The sequence below is a fragment of the Leptonychotes weddellii genome, chromosome 2, assembly GCF_054177405.1.
Source record: "Leptonychotes weddellii isolate Sample4059 chromosome 2, ASM5417740v2, whole genome shotgun sequence".
NCBI lineage: Eukaryota > Metazoa > Chordata > Mammalia > Carnivora > Phocidae > Leptonychotes > Leptonychotes weddellii.
In genome coordinates, this window is record NC_138370.1 from 94,568,168 (window position 1) to 94,582,979 (window position 14,812).

General features: G+C 34.1%; 1 protein-coding gene across 1 annotated transcript in view; it reads right to left on the reverse strand.

Annotated features, from left to right (window-relative positions):
* Nucleotides 1-14,812, reverse strand: part of AP1AR (adaptor related protein complex 1 associated regulatory protein) — a 37,607-nt gene that overhangs the window by 2,698 nt on the left and 20,097 nt on the right. Inside the window, exons 2-8 of the mRNA XM_081813125.1 lie at nt 13,639-13,687; nt 11,926-11,952; nt 8,700-8,725; nt 5,441-5,537; nt 4,182-4,280; nt 2,137-2,195; nt 1,271-1,472 (exon numbers count right to left, since the gene is read on the reverse strand). Of these exons, the coding sequence (XP_081669251.1) occupies nt 1,271-1,472; nt 2,137-2,195; nt 4,182-4,280; nt 5,441-5,537; nt 8,700-8,725; nt 11,926-11,952; nt 13,639-13,687 (559 nt within the window). The remainder of the gene's footprint in view (nt 1-1,270; nt 1,473-2,136; nt 2,196-4,181; nt 4,281-5,440; nt 5,538-8,699; nt 8,726-11,925; nt 11,953-13,638; nt 13,688-14,812) is intronic.

The window sequence follows — 14,812 nt, forward strand, 5'->3', positions numbered from 1 at the left end:
TATTCCTTTCAACATCATACGAAACAATTATTGAAATCAACACATTGGTAAGTTTTTGTTAGGAACAACATACGGCTTTTTTCCTTTTCCTTTCCTTTTTTTTTTTTGCCATGCAGCATGATAAACATGTAAATTTAAATGAATTATAAACTTTTCCAATACAATGAACTCTAGGTAATACTCAATTACAAAGAGGGACAAAAAATAAGTGAAAAAATAAAAATGAAAGCAGTCTGTTTTCAAAAGGAACCACTACTATGCTTCCATTATTGGAAGTACAGGAGTTCTGACTATTGAAACTTAGAGAAAAACACTTTAATCTTATAAATCAATTTGTAATAAGTAAAATAAGTACACTTTTGTACTACTTCTTCCCACCTTCCCTTTTCCTAGGAGGGGGAGAGGTAACACCACAGTAGAAATGGAAAAACGAGTGCTTGACTCTCCTTCCAGATCTACAGTAATAGCCTGAGATTTTTCTTTGCTCCAACTCCTTTTTTTTTTTTTTTTTAATTTACTGATTTGTCAGAGAGAGAGAGAGAGAGAGCACAAGCAGGGGGAGAAGCAGGCAGAGGGAGAATCAGGCTCCCCACCAAGCAGGGAGCCTGATGCAGGACTCGATACCAGACCCTCAGATCATGACCTCAGCAGAAGGCAGAAGCTTAATGGACTGAGTTATCCAGGCACCTTGCTCCAACTCCTTTTTAAAAGGAAAGACAAGGGGTGATTGGGTGGCTCAGTCGGTTGTGCATCCAACTCTTAATCTCAGCTCAGGTCTTGATCTTGGGTCATGAATTTAGACCCCACATTGTGCTCCACGCTGGGTGTGGGGCCTACTTAAAAAAATAAAATATGGGGCGCCTGGGTGGCTCAGTTGGTTAAGCGTCTGCCTTCAGCTCAGGTCATGATCCCAGGGTCCTGGGATTGAGCCCCACATCGGGCTCCCTGCTCGGCAGGAAGCCTGCTTCTCCCTCTCCTGCTCCCCCTGCTTGTGTTCCCTCTCTCGCTGTCTCTCTCTCTGTCAAATAAATAAATAAAATCTTTAAAAAATAAATAAATAAATAAAATAAAAAATAAAAAGGAAAGATAAAATTGTGTAATTAAGGACTAGTTAACTGACCTATCTAGAAAATATAAATTTAAAGGGCAGAAAGTTCGGCGGAGCAAGATGGCGGAGGAGTAGGAGACCTGGATATCGTCTCCTCTCAGGAATTCAGCTGGATAGGGATCAAACCATTCTGAACACCTACAAACTCAACAGGAGATCGAAGAAAGGAATAGCAACAACTCTCTGAACATAAAGGGCAGAAAGTTCTATAGAAACAAAGCCAGGATCTCCAATTATCTGTTTACTGTGGCATAAAGTAAAAAAGTATGTATATCTTTTAAAAGACTTACTACTACTTCGAAAAACTTCATACTGTGACTTTATATTTCTCAAACAAGATTCAAAGTCATCTTCTGGTCCTGAACTGTAATTAAAGTAAAAGAAATATATTCATAATAGATGCAACATAATGCATGCTTAAGTTAATTTATGGCATTTTAGTTTGAAGGTCTATCCCACACAAATTTATAATTACTATACAATTAGAGTAACCTAATGAAAATAGGTCTTAATTTTCTTAATGCTAGATTTTGGTTAATATTGAAGTCAAAGCTTAGTAATAAGTCCATCTTCATAATTTACAATAATGAATCATGAAAAAGGTACTTTGAATGAGTGGAAAATATGACTCTGGAATGTGTCTTCTAAAAAATGATCACACATAAACTTTATTATAAGAAAAAGAGATGTGTTAAGGAAAACACAAACAAGCAAGGCAAGACATAAGCAATTTATCCAAAAGCATTCAGTGTGTTACTGCATCATTTTGTTTCTTTTTTTTTTCTTTTGCATCATTTCTATATGGAAGATATGACCACTCTTAAAAATGCAATGAAATCAGTTCAAATAAATAATGATCACTTTCCAATGTAAAGAAAGCAAATGTTCTCAGTATTCTTATAAGATAGTGTGTATCTTTTTTAGGGAACACACATACATAATATGTATACAAATACCCAGAGCTGAGCTGTGCTCTTTGGAAATTACATTTTCTACCACTAAGGGAAGTAGTATGTTTCACTATTTACCTCTGATATTCTCCATTGTTTGAAGGATGGTATCGCTGCACAACTCTCTGCCTTTCTTGCTTTGGAAACATAATGCAATACAAAATCACTCTGTTGTAAAATTATACTTTAAAAAATCATTCATACAACACCCAAAGATATTTTTTCTAGTTCCTAAAAAAAAAAAAAAAACTTTAAAAGTTATTCTATTGAAGTCTTTTTCCTTAAATGTATCACTGTTCATTTCTATATCCTCTTATTTATGGTTGGAATTTCTCTCAATCTTTCAGTGTATAATCCTTGAGGGGTCAGAATATTCAGTGTTATTAAATACAAATTTTAAAACATATATACATTGGTGTACTGAACATTCTTATTACACCTAAGAACTTCTAATAACTGGAAGGATGAAGGGTAAGAAAAAAATAGTTAAAACAGTAGATGAAGTTCTATTCTGGCTGAAATAAGTAGCAATTGAACAAATGATCTAGAAGACCTGGCTGAGCTGACTCAGAAATAATAAAAACAAAGGATTTAAAAGACCTGTCAGATAGTTAAGGCTCTGACAGTTATTAGCTTTGTGTCCATGGCATGTCCTTTACTTTCTGTTTTTTTCATCTGTAAATTATAGATGGCTATAATACTGCCCTAGCAAACTCATAGGGCTATTGTGAAAATCAGATGAACTTGCATGTACCCGTGTATCTTCGTGTGCCAGCGTATGTTGTACACACTGCTATGTGTTCCTGTATCATTATTTAGTCAGGGAAGAAAAAACTCTGAGAACTCTGGAAAAACTCAGAGAACCCAAATAGATGCTGCATATGGAATGCTTTTGTTTTTAAAAGGTGAGCAGTAGAGAATTTATTATAGTAAAAAGAGTTATGTAAATTATAGCCAGAAAAATATTTTTATTTCTTTAGTAGAAGATGAGTTAATTTTTAAACTTTCCACTAGTTAGAACTTATGAAAAAACAAAAACAAAACCTCCCCACTCTCCCATATAATCTAATTAGTCTGCTGAAACAGATTAATCAAAATGACAGGGGAGCAGGGGGAGAGAGAAAAAGGACACAGGTCACATATAAACTCATAGCAATATGACACATGATTTTTCAGTTTCCCTAAGTTACAGTAATTATGTGACATGATCTTTGTACTACTTCAGTTGACATTACAGTAGAGAGTTCACGTAGGCAAAATATGGAGGAAGATACTAAGTAGGATAACTGGCTAAGCACTGCTGTGCTTGAATGCTGGCTCTACCATTTATTAACTGTAGGATTTTATTAAGCAAGTTATTTAACATTTCTGTCCCTTGGCTTCCTCATCTATAAAATGAGGATTGAAAACGCTACCTATCTCCAAGGATTGTTGCGAGGATTAAACAAAGTAAAACATGTAAACTAATTAAAACAGTAATACCATAAATGCCTGTTATTAACAGCGGTCTGCCTTTATAGTAATGCCATATTAGCATATAGCATGGCGAGATAGAATAAATCTGTTGCCTTCTCTGATAATATGCCAAAGATTTCTCAAGATTCAAACTCTAAATCTCCCAAAGACAAGAATAAAGATGAGAAATTTACAATATTTAAAAATGAGGCAAATTGCCCAGCTTACCAGATTCAAAGAAGTATAAGAAATTCCAGCAGTTCAAGGAATTGTTTAAAAAAATACTCACAAAAATAAACTAAAAAATGCCACAGAAATTATATTTAAAGATTAGTTTTGTAATGTTTCCACCTAAGAGTATATTTCTTTTTCCAAAAGAATACTGGATTTTGGAAAACTACATTTCATCTTTGGGATAAACAAGAATGAGCTTCTGCTAATTTAAAGCTAAACAACATTCAATATCAAGCATATACTTTGATGTTCTTTCTAGTTGTTAAAGACAAGCTAATTTGCCTTTAAAATTCTTAAGAATATATACATAAATACATTCGTTGTTAAATAAGAAGCCCTTGATTCTAGGGTGGGGAAAGAGTCTCAACTAAGATTTGTCAGAGAAAATCAGGAGAAAAGCAGCCCTAATATATGTTGGGGTCTTTTCCCCTCACCTCCAAGAGCTTTCGCTGCTTTGCTGCCCTGGCTGCTTCACGCTGTGCAGCGTATAAAGCTTCTTCTTCTAGTCTTAACTTCTCTTCTTGTAAGGCTAACTGTATATGAACAAAACAATAAGGATTAACAAAAATCAGAACCTGTCTAACTGCTCTAAAAATAAAATGTTTGTAAAATTAAAAATAAATTATTAAAAAATAAATGATCTCTACAAAGCATAGTAGAATTGAAATTTTTGTGATTTCTCATTTCAATTTCTCCTTTTATAAAATAATTCAAATGATATCAAACATATTATAGAACTCTTTAGAAGTTGAATTATGAAGTAGTAGCATTTAATTTGCAGAAATACAAAGCTGTTTCTTCCTTTAGAATATGCAGTGATCTTCATTCTCAACAATTGTTCCAATGCCTATCACCCTGACTAGTTTAACGGTTTTGGCTTTCTTAGTCCAAGGTCTTTAAACTAAGGCCAATCATATCACCATCTATCAAAGTGAAGTAAGCTTTCACAAAGTTCATGTCTCATTGATGCACATGTGTCCTGAATTTTGCTATCAAGCTATTCAAAAATTACTTTCAAATTTAAGTTCTTGCCATTCATAATAGCATACAAACTGCTTTAGTGATAATCTATTGCATGTCAAACTTAAAAATAAAATTTCAATTTTTTTTCTTTAGCCTAATATTAGCATCTATTGCATAGCTTAAATTAATGCTGTTGAAATCACTAATTGGTACTTAAAAGACTATTCTTAAATCTATAATAGAATATGACTAATTCCATTTAGTGAATAGCAAAACTATAATTATAGGCCATTCCCATAAACACATTAAAGTAAATAAAACATTTATGATTATAGTTTATGGTTCACTTACTAAGAATAAACAAGTCCAAAACAAACAAAAAGACTTAAAAAACATTTATTGTGAAACAGACTTTTTAAAAGTTGGTTTTAAAAACAAAAATACATGCATCTTGCCAGAGTCTCTATTTGTGAATTAAGAAATTAGTTTTTAGAAGAATGTATTATCTTCATTTTTGGCAGCATATGATTTCTGATAAATTAAAATGAAATAATACAAACTATAATAGACCAGAATTTTTTTTACTTTTAAATAATCTTCATCTGTATCATATCTAAATATAGATCTAGTGACTATTCATATGCACCATATTAGTTAATCTCAACTTTCTCTATAGTATGAACAGAGGTCTTATGATAACATATACTTAAGCAACATAAAGACTATTTACCTCTTTTTGAATTTTCATATCAAGATCTTTCTGTTTTTCAGCAATAGAATCATAATGCCTCTCTCTTAGGTTGACAATTTCTTCCTCAGTAAGAGGCCTACAGAAAAAAATGAGGGAGAAAAAAGAAAGAAAAGAAAAAATATTTTTGATGAGTACAAGTCAAAATAAAACACTCATCAACCACAGAAATACTAAAATTGTACTGTCAAAGTATTAAAGCAATTTGATGCTATAATTTCAATGGTTATGAATAAAAAGGCATATATTTTAACACTTGCTATAATCTGGTATATACGCTGAATAGGATGATATATATCATCAGAGTGTTTTTTAGCACTACAACCACTTTTAAGAAATGTGGACTCCATTTACCTTCACTTTGGCTCTGCTTCAGCCTTCTGACCATATCCCAAAATGTTGACCATAAAGTATAAACTTCAGTACGCTATGCTCTGATAGTCCTCTTACCATTCTGGAACTCTTAACTCACATACCCACTACCCTCCTATTTATCCTGCTCAATCACTCTGGCTACTCCAGGCTCTTGATCTCTTCCCTTTCTTCCCTTTTCTCCTGTCTACCTATCCTAATTACCTTGCCAACCTTCACATACAACCAATATGGACACCATGGCAAATCTGAAGTACTTTCTTACCAACATACTCACCTTCTTGCACTCCTATCATGACACCTTATTCACCCAGCTTACTTTCTGACTTGGATCAATTCCATGATTAGCCCTTTCTCCTGAGAGCTGCTAGAGAAAATCTAACATGAGCAATAACCCTTTTCTTAGGCATGGTCAACTCCCTCTCACATCTTAACTACTTCAAATCTTCAAGTACTCTTTAAGTTCCTCATTCAAACTCTTTTCTCTTAGAAGTCAATTCCACCCCACTCTGAGACATGGGAAGCACCAACCAGCAACTCCTTCACCTTCTTTCCACTCCTCCTCTTACTTGAGTCTATCTTCTCTATTCTTCCCTCCATCCTCGGAAGAGGTGGCATTCCTTAACTTGTTCAAGGTCATGTGCTACACTTATACTCTTGATTCATTCACCACTGATGCCACCCTTGCTCCCCTACTCCAGGGAATTCTCTGGGACATTGCTCTATCAATTAGCACCTCTCTTTCATCTTAGCCTACTTTTTATTTTATTTTATTTTTTTAAAGATTTTATTTATTTATTTGAGAGAGAGAATGAGAGAGAGAGAGAGACCACATGAGGGGGAGGGGTCAGAGGGAGAAGCAGACTCCTTGCTGAGCAGGGAGCCCGATGCGGGACTCAATCCTGGGACTCCAGGATCATGACCTGAGCCGAAGGCAGTCTTTAACCAACTAAGCCACCCAGGCGCCCCTCATCTTAGCCTACTTTTAAAAATCTGTCTTCACCTCTCTTCCATGTGAAGGAAGGAGGGAAGAAAGAAAAAAAGGAGAAAAAAAGGAAAAACCTTCATGTGATCTATATTTATCTTTAGCCACTCCCTCTCTCCTTCCCATTTCCGCTAAAATTCGTGACACTAAATGCACACTGATAGTGCATCTAGCACTTACTGTGTCAGGCTCTCTTCCATGTACTTTACATATATTAACTAATTTTAATCCTCACACCAACACTATCAGGTAGATATAGAGATAATACACATAAGGGAAATGAGATGAAGACAGATTATGTCCAAATAAATCAAATAATATGTGACAAAGCTAGGATCTGAATCCAAGTAGTCTAGCTCCTTGCTCTTAACTACTGTGTTTATCTTACCTTCTCTGTCCTTACCTCCCATTCTCTCATTACCTCATTGCAATCTATCTTTGCTTTCATCCCTAATAACTCTAGCAAAGGTGGCTTCTATGTTGCCAAATATAGTAGACACTTTTGAGTCTTTATCTTCTCACTTCAGTTTGATGAAACGGTGTTGGCTGTTCTCTCCATTCCATCTGTCTGCCAGTCTGTTTTCTGTCTTCCCTTGGCTTTCTATGCTCTCTTACTTCTTTTTGTTCACTGAATCTTGGTTGTCTTCAGAATCCTCTTATAGTATTTGCCTATTCAATCCTTAGACCACTGTTCTCTCTCCATACTCCAAGCACCCCACTTCCTTCTGTTCCCAATCTCAGGTAGGTGATCTTGACAATTAAAATGGTTTTAACCACCAGTATAAGGTAATGTCTCCTACTTCTCTTCCTCTAGCCCTAACTTCTGCCTAGGGCTTTTTTTTTTAAAGGTTTTTTTTTTTTTTTTTTGAGGTATAACTTAAATAAAATAAAATAGAAATTTTAAGTGTTCAGTTCATTAAGTTTTGACAATTGTATACACTTGTGTAACTGCCACACAAAGCAAAATACAAACATATCCATCCCTCCACAAAAATCCTCTTGTGTCTCTTTCCAGTCAACCCACTTTGTTCATGCAATTTCTTCTGTCTGAAATGCTCTCCTCCTCTGGATAGTTATCACTAGCCAACACTTCCAGGATCAACTTAAGTGCCATCTCCTTAAAGAAGTCTACCTGGACACACCTCTTCTCACACATTTTGGGCAAATGGTCTCTCCTTTAGGTTTTCCATGCATATTTTATAACTGCTATTTAATCTCTTTTTCCATGTTATGTCGAAATTAGTCATTTATACAAACTACCCTCAGACCAGGATATTCTTTCTTCTAATATAGAGAAACATGTTTGATTTTTTAATTCCAGTGCCTAGCACAGTGCCACATAGTTGCCTAATAAATGTTTGCTAAACTAAAAAAGGTAAAGAATATGCATTAAAAATATGAAAGTGTATGAAAATATTCTCTTGATATTAAGAACTCTCAAGTTAAAGACAGATGGTTCTTCTTCAAGTAGCTCATACAATTTCAAAAGAATCTAAAAAGGCTGCTTAAATAAATTAGAGTATCAAGGTTCTAGTTAACCTGTTAGTAAAACAAGTTTTAGAATGTCATGAGGAAGGAAAAGGGGGATATTTTAAAAATTCAAGGAAATGTATTTATTGATATTAAATAGTTTTTTAAAAACTAAAAAATACATGATTTAGGTTCAATAGGAGAGCACTAGGTACTATTGTACATTAAATTCCTTAATGTTCAAAACAATACTTTGAGATGTTATTATTTGCCTCAAACTTCTAGAAAGAGAAAACTAAGGTCCTGAAATGTAAACTATTCAATGCCTCAAAGCAAGCAAATGACAGAGCCTTGATTCTTAGAGAGCTTTTCATGGTTCACACAGACATTGTTTAAAAAAAAAAAAAGCCTTACCTATGACTGCTTCCTGGGCTTTCCCCCTGTACAAAAATTAAACAAAGAAACTTCACTAGCTGAATTCTATGCAAGGCAAGTCAATAAAATTTTTATTTAATCAAAATATTTTCTGCTTATCTATTTTTATCATAGTAAACAAATTTTATTATTAAAGTGTCTTAAATAAAAAGCTTTAAAATTTTACAACTTCTCAAAAGCAAAATTTATTATCTAGCTTAATTATATATAAACTAATTATTGGACATTTCTTTATTTATTTTAACAAATATATATTCTACAGCAAATGAACTTCTGGGTCAGGATGGTACTAGACAACATATCTTCTATGCCCTCATCATTTACAGTTGATCCTCATTATTTATAGATTCCATAATTGTAAATTCACCTATGTAACATCAAAACTAATAATTCCTGTGCTTTTGTAATCATGAACAGACTTCCACAGAACAGCAAAAACTTTGAGTTACCCAAAATGCATATTCCCAATGGCGGTAGAACATGGTGATGCTCTGCCTTCTTGTTTCAGTTCTCATAGTGTCCTCTTTACAGTCTATTGAGTACCAGGTTTTTTTGCATGTTTGTGCTTTTTTGTTGGTGATTTCACTGTTTAAAATGACTCCTGGGGTGCCTGGGTGGCTCAGCCAGTTGGGTGACTGCCTTCGGCTTGGGTCATGGTCCCAGGGTCCTGGGATCGAGCCTCCTGGGATCATCAGGCTCCTTGCTCAGCAGGGACCCTGCTTCTTCCTCTCCCTCTGCCTGCCTCTCCCCCTGCTTGTGCTCTCTCTCTCTCTCTGTGTCAAATAAGTAAATTAAAAAAAAAAAAATCTTTAAAAAAATTTTTAAAAAATAAAATGACTCCCATGTGTGGTGTTGAAGTGCTGTCTAATGTTCCTAGTCCTAAGGAGGCTGGAGCAAGCCTTAGGGGGAAAATGTGTGTGTTGGACAGGCTTCAGTTCAGGCATGACTTATAGTGCTGTTCAAAGTTAATGAATCAATAATATGTATTAAAATTAGTTGTCAAACAGATACCTAAAACAAGGTAATTTACTGATTGGTTGATGAAAATGTTGTGACTAGAAGCTTACAGGCATCTAACTCTCTATTCCCCCTGAGAGTAATGGTCCAGTTGGTATTCACTAATTCAGCATTTATGGCAACTTTATAGAACATAACTACCACAAATAATGAGAATCAATTGTTTTTGTTTTTTTTTCACACAGTTATGAAATTACCTATATATATTTTTTCTCCAAAGTAAACCATAACTACTTTATTTATTTATTTTTTTAAGATTTTATTTATTTATTTGAGAGAGAGAGAATGAGAGACAGAGAGCACGAGAGGGAAGAGGGCAGAGGGGGAAGCAGACTCCCCGCTGAGCAGGGAGCCGGATGTGGGACTTGATCCTGGGACTCCAGGATCATGACCTGAGCCGAAGGCAGTCGCTTAACCAACTGAGCCACCCAGGCGCCCCACCATAACTACTTTAAAGACTGATTTGGATTTACGTATCTTTCTTAGACACTTAAGCTATTCATATGTGATAGTTAAAATATATGGCCAAGTAACAGCAGGAATAAAACTCAGAATGATAGGAAATAGCACTAAAAAACAAGATGATGTTCAACTAAACCAAACACAAAATATGATATGAAAGAGGAAAAGACTGGTTAGTAAAAACAAAAGCAAACAAAAAACTCAACCCAACAAAAAACACCTTAGGAAAATACATGGAACCACATTCTTTTAAAAAGCAGTGTGATGCTGGGATGAAACATAATAAGGATTGAAAGAACTCTTATATTTAGCACTTCTACAGTTTAGAAACTTTAAAAATATTACATTGGGGCACCTGGGTGGCTAAGTCGTTGGGCGTCTGCCTTAGGCTCGGGTCATGGTCCCGGGGTCCTGGGATAGAGCCCTGCGTGGGTCTCCCTGCTCCGCGGGAAGCCTGCTTCTCCCTCTCCCATTCCCCCTGCTTGTGTTCCCTCTCTCGCTGTGTCTCTCTCTGTCAAATAAATAAATAAAATCTTTTAAAAAAAATTGTATTGTTTGCTTACACTTGTTTTAGAAAATATATGGAATTAAAGTGACCTTTGAAATGGGAAAGAAATTAGGTTCTAGGAATCATTAAAATATTTGACAGAAATTTTACTGGGAAACAAAAGGCTAAGCTAGTTTCTCAAATGTGTTCTATCAGATTATAATAAATATGTATTATTGTTTTAAAAAAGGATTTATACCCAAATTAATTTGGGAAATGTTAAGTTCAATAGGTTTAAATAATTTTCTTAACAATTCCTTAAGTTTCTTTAATAGTTCTTCTTAGAAGCTTTAATGTGCTAATTTACATTCTGAGACTAGTATTCTGTACACACTGTGGGAAATGTTGGGCTAAAGAATAATTTAAATTTGTTTGATACATTTTCCTCTTTCCTTAGGAAATCAAAAAGTTACAAAAGGTCAGAGCTTGCAGTGTTGTTCCAGTAGAACTCATTTTAGAGTTGTATGAAGTAGGCCTAAGGGGGGCTAAGTAACTTGTACAAACTCATATAATTAGTTTAGTGAAGTTGAAACTTAGCTCACAGACTAAAACTCTTCTAACTACAACCAGTGGATTAGAAATATGCATTTCACTAATTCTAAACTGTACTTTTTTCCCTATTTTCATATATCTGTACTTGGAATGCATCTTATATTTAAGTTTTAGATGAGATGAAATGCAAAAAATCAACAAAAAGAATAACTGTTAAAAAAGATAATGGCTAATGTCAGATAAAGTCATTGTAGAATGGACACGTATAAATTCCACCCTGAGAAATCTATGAAAACTATGGTTATAGAACAGATCTACCCTGGATTGTTGAGGAATTTTACCTACCTAATGGCAAGAGGTTAGAAAGATCCCTTTTTAAAGTTCCTTGAGTCCTACAGCATGCTTTAAAATATGATACATATATATATGTATATATACATAAAATACATGAAACTAATATATAAAACTATGTACCATATATACAGTATTATATACATTATATATGAGAAAATTCTGAATTATATGCTAATATAAGTAAGCAAATTAGTATAAGAAACTAAAAAGTAAAAATAAAACCAAAAGGTAAAAATTCTAAAAGACAATAAAATAAAAATTTTTAAAATAATTGCTAGAATTAATGACTCATGAGAATAAATATGGGTTTTGTACTATGGTGGAAATACTTACTTCATCACTTTCCACTAGATTCTCAAACTGGAAGAACAAGAAAGTAAGTGTTAGGAGGGATATTTGCCTAAGGTACATATATCAGAAAAAATTGTCACTTTTTTCACTTTGAAAATAATATACCTTTATATTTTTTTTATTTTACTATGTTATGTTAATCACCATACATCATTAGTTTTTGATGTAGTGTTCCATGATTCATTGTTTGTGTCTAATACCCAGTGCTCCATTCAGTATGTGCCCTCTTTAATACCCATCACCAGGCTAATCCATCCCCCCACCCCCCATACCTTTATATTTTTAAGATATTTGAGTCATGTGTCCCTTTATACACTAGTTCAGTTGATATACCCAACAATCCGATAAGATAGCTAAGATAAGCATATACTATTATTTATGATTTTATATGAAAAAAAGGAGAATTACAGCAATTTTCTTCATAAATCAGAAACTTTTTAAAACTTATAAACTAAAACTTTCCCCTGAATTATTTCATATGGGTGTTTTAAACCCACACTACCAGTTTCCATTTGAGTTCAGAACAAATTTAATGTCATAGGAAGGAGAATTTACTCAAGAAACAGGGACTTCAAAAATACCCAAATAAGAGTTTATCTTATAATCTTTATATTTATTCATCTACTCATTCATTTAACTATTTACTGAAAATCTGCCAGATGGTAGTCACTACTCCCAAACACAGTGTCTTTCTACAGATAGGAATGTAAACAATTTGATGATGATGTGATAAACACTATTATGTAAAATGATTGGATGAAAGTCATTACTACTAAATTATATTACTAAAATATGTGTATTTTAGCTATAAATAATTTGATAACCACTGAAAGAAAAAAGTTTTATTGTTAACATTGTTTTATTACTTAAAAATCAAGAAAACAATGAATTCAAAGGTTTAGAAAGATAAGAATTCAAAGAAATGACTTAAAATTATTATCTTGAACTTTTTTTTGATTGGTGATTTAAAGAAACTAGTTTCTGGTTTATATGCTTCTTTATTTAATATAGAAGGCAGTGAAGTACAGTGTTCAATCTTTGAAAGCCAGGCAGTTTGGGACTGGAATTAGGTTCTACCACTTAAGGGGCCGTGTAACAAAGCCCAACTTCTTCATCACCTGTCTAACTAAGCCTCCGATTCTCACCCATAAAATGGGATGACTGCCATCCATTCAACACAACTGTATTAAGAATTATGTTGATGACATTTATAAACTGTATCGTGAAGTAGGTGGTACAGAGCAGGAGCTGAATAGATTCTATTATCTATTTTACATACAAAGAATAAGCAATTCAGTGATTTGTACTGTAGAGTTGTTTAAAATCAGCTTTCTGCTTTGATCCTGCTACACCCCTCTATTGGCGCAGGCCAACCATCTATCTCTAGAATCACTGCCTACTGAGCCATTATAACTATTAGAAGCATACCCCCTCTGAATTGTGCGGGGTGAAAAAAAGACGAAAACAAAAACACCACTTCTTAAGTAGAAATAGCAATTCTATTAGAAGAACAGGACCTTAATCTACAAACTTTTCCCTGTTCACTCCTCCCCTCATCACCCCAATTCTTTCCCTCTTCACTAGCATCAATAATACTGAAATATAAAAAGTCCATACTAACTTAATGAAAAGAAAAATGTCCTTTCTGCCTTCCTGAAGGTACTTTTATCCAAATAGATTCATGACTCTACTCACCTCTATAGTTAAGTGCTCACCTCTTGAGCATGTTCTAAAATACTTGGATCTGGGAAGAAAAACAGAAAAACTTTTTTAAAAAATCACAATTAATACTAAAACTGAGCCAATATAGTAGCATAAAAACATTTCCATAAAAACATTTTCCAGGGTTTCAAACTAAGTTATGAGTTTAAAAGTATTCAACCAATATTTTTCTACTGATACTAATATTTACTAAACCTGTAATAATAAATTTTTTTTTTTAAAGATTTTATTTATTTATTTGAGACAGAGAGAATGAGAGAGAGAGAGCACATGAGAGGGGGGAGGGTCGGAGGGAGAAGCAGGCTCCCTGCCGAGCAGGGAGCCCGATGCGGGACTCGATCCCGGGACTCCAGGATCATGACCTGAGCCGAAGGCAGTCACTTAACCAACTGAGCCACCTAGGCGCCCCTGTAATAATAAATTTATTGAATTTACTACATAGAACAGCATACAAGTTTTAAAATTATGTCATTATTTTTACTGTATCAAGGAAAGTATCATGTTAAAATACTGACATGTTAAATAATGTGTAAGAGTATGTTTCCAATTTTCTTAAACCTATGCAAAACAATAAAAATCTGAAAAGATATATGCCAATATGTTAAGAGTGGTTATCTCCAGATGGTAGAATCCCATGTTTATACAAAACTAGGTGCTTTTTATTCTTTCCATGCCTATACACATTTTAATCATTCTCTTCTGTGCCTATTAGTGAAATTTACATGTAATCAAATAAGAATCTCCTTTGTTACAGCTGCTCCAAAGACATGTCCACACTCTATTAACTATATCTCCTCTATTATAGTATGAAAGTTGGTTATAGGGCAGAAGCACCTAAACTCCTTTACTACTGGAAGTGCCAGGAGATTATAAGACTTTAACTTATAATGTGGTTCCTGTTATAAGCTGCTTAAATTGATGGAGGAAAGGTCTTCCATGCCCCCACAGAAATCAAAAGTCACACTGAGGGTTCCTGATGTGTCAGGATCCTTGGACAGAAAGTACCTCTTTAAGACATGAGAAGAATCCCGGGGTTGGGAGAGTTCAGAATGCTTTGTATTATGTGTATATGTATGTGTGGAGGGGCATACAGGTTTAGTGAAAGAGAATGCTATATTATCATGATTAAATTTTTAAAAAATTTTTT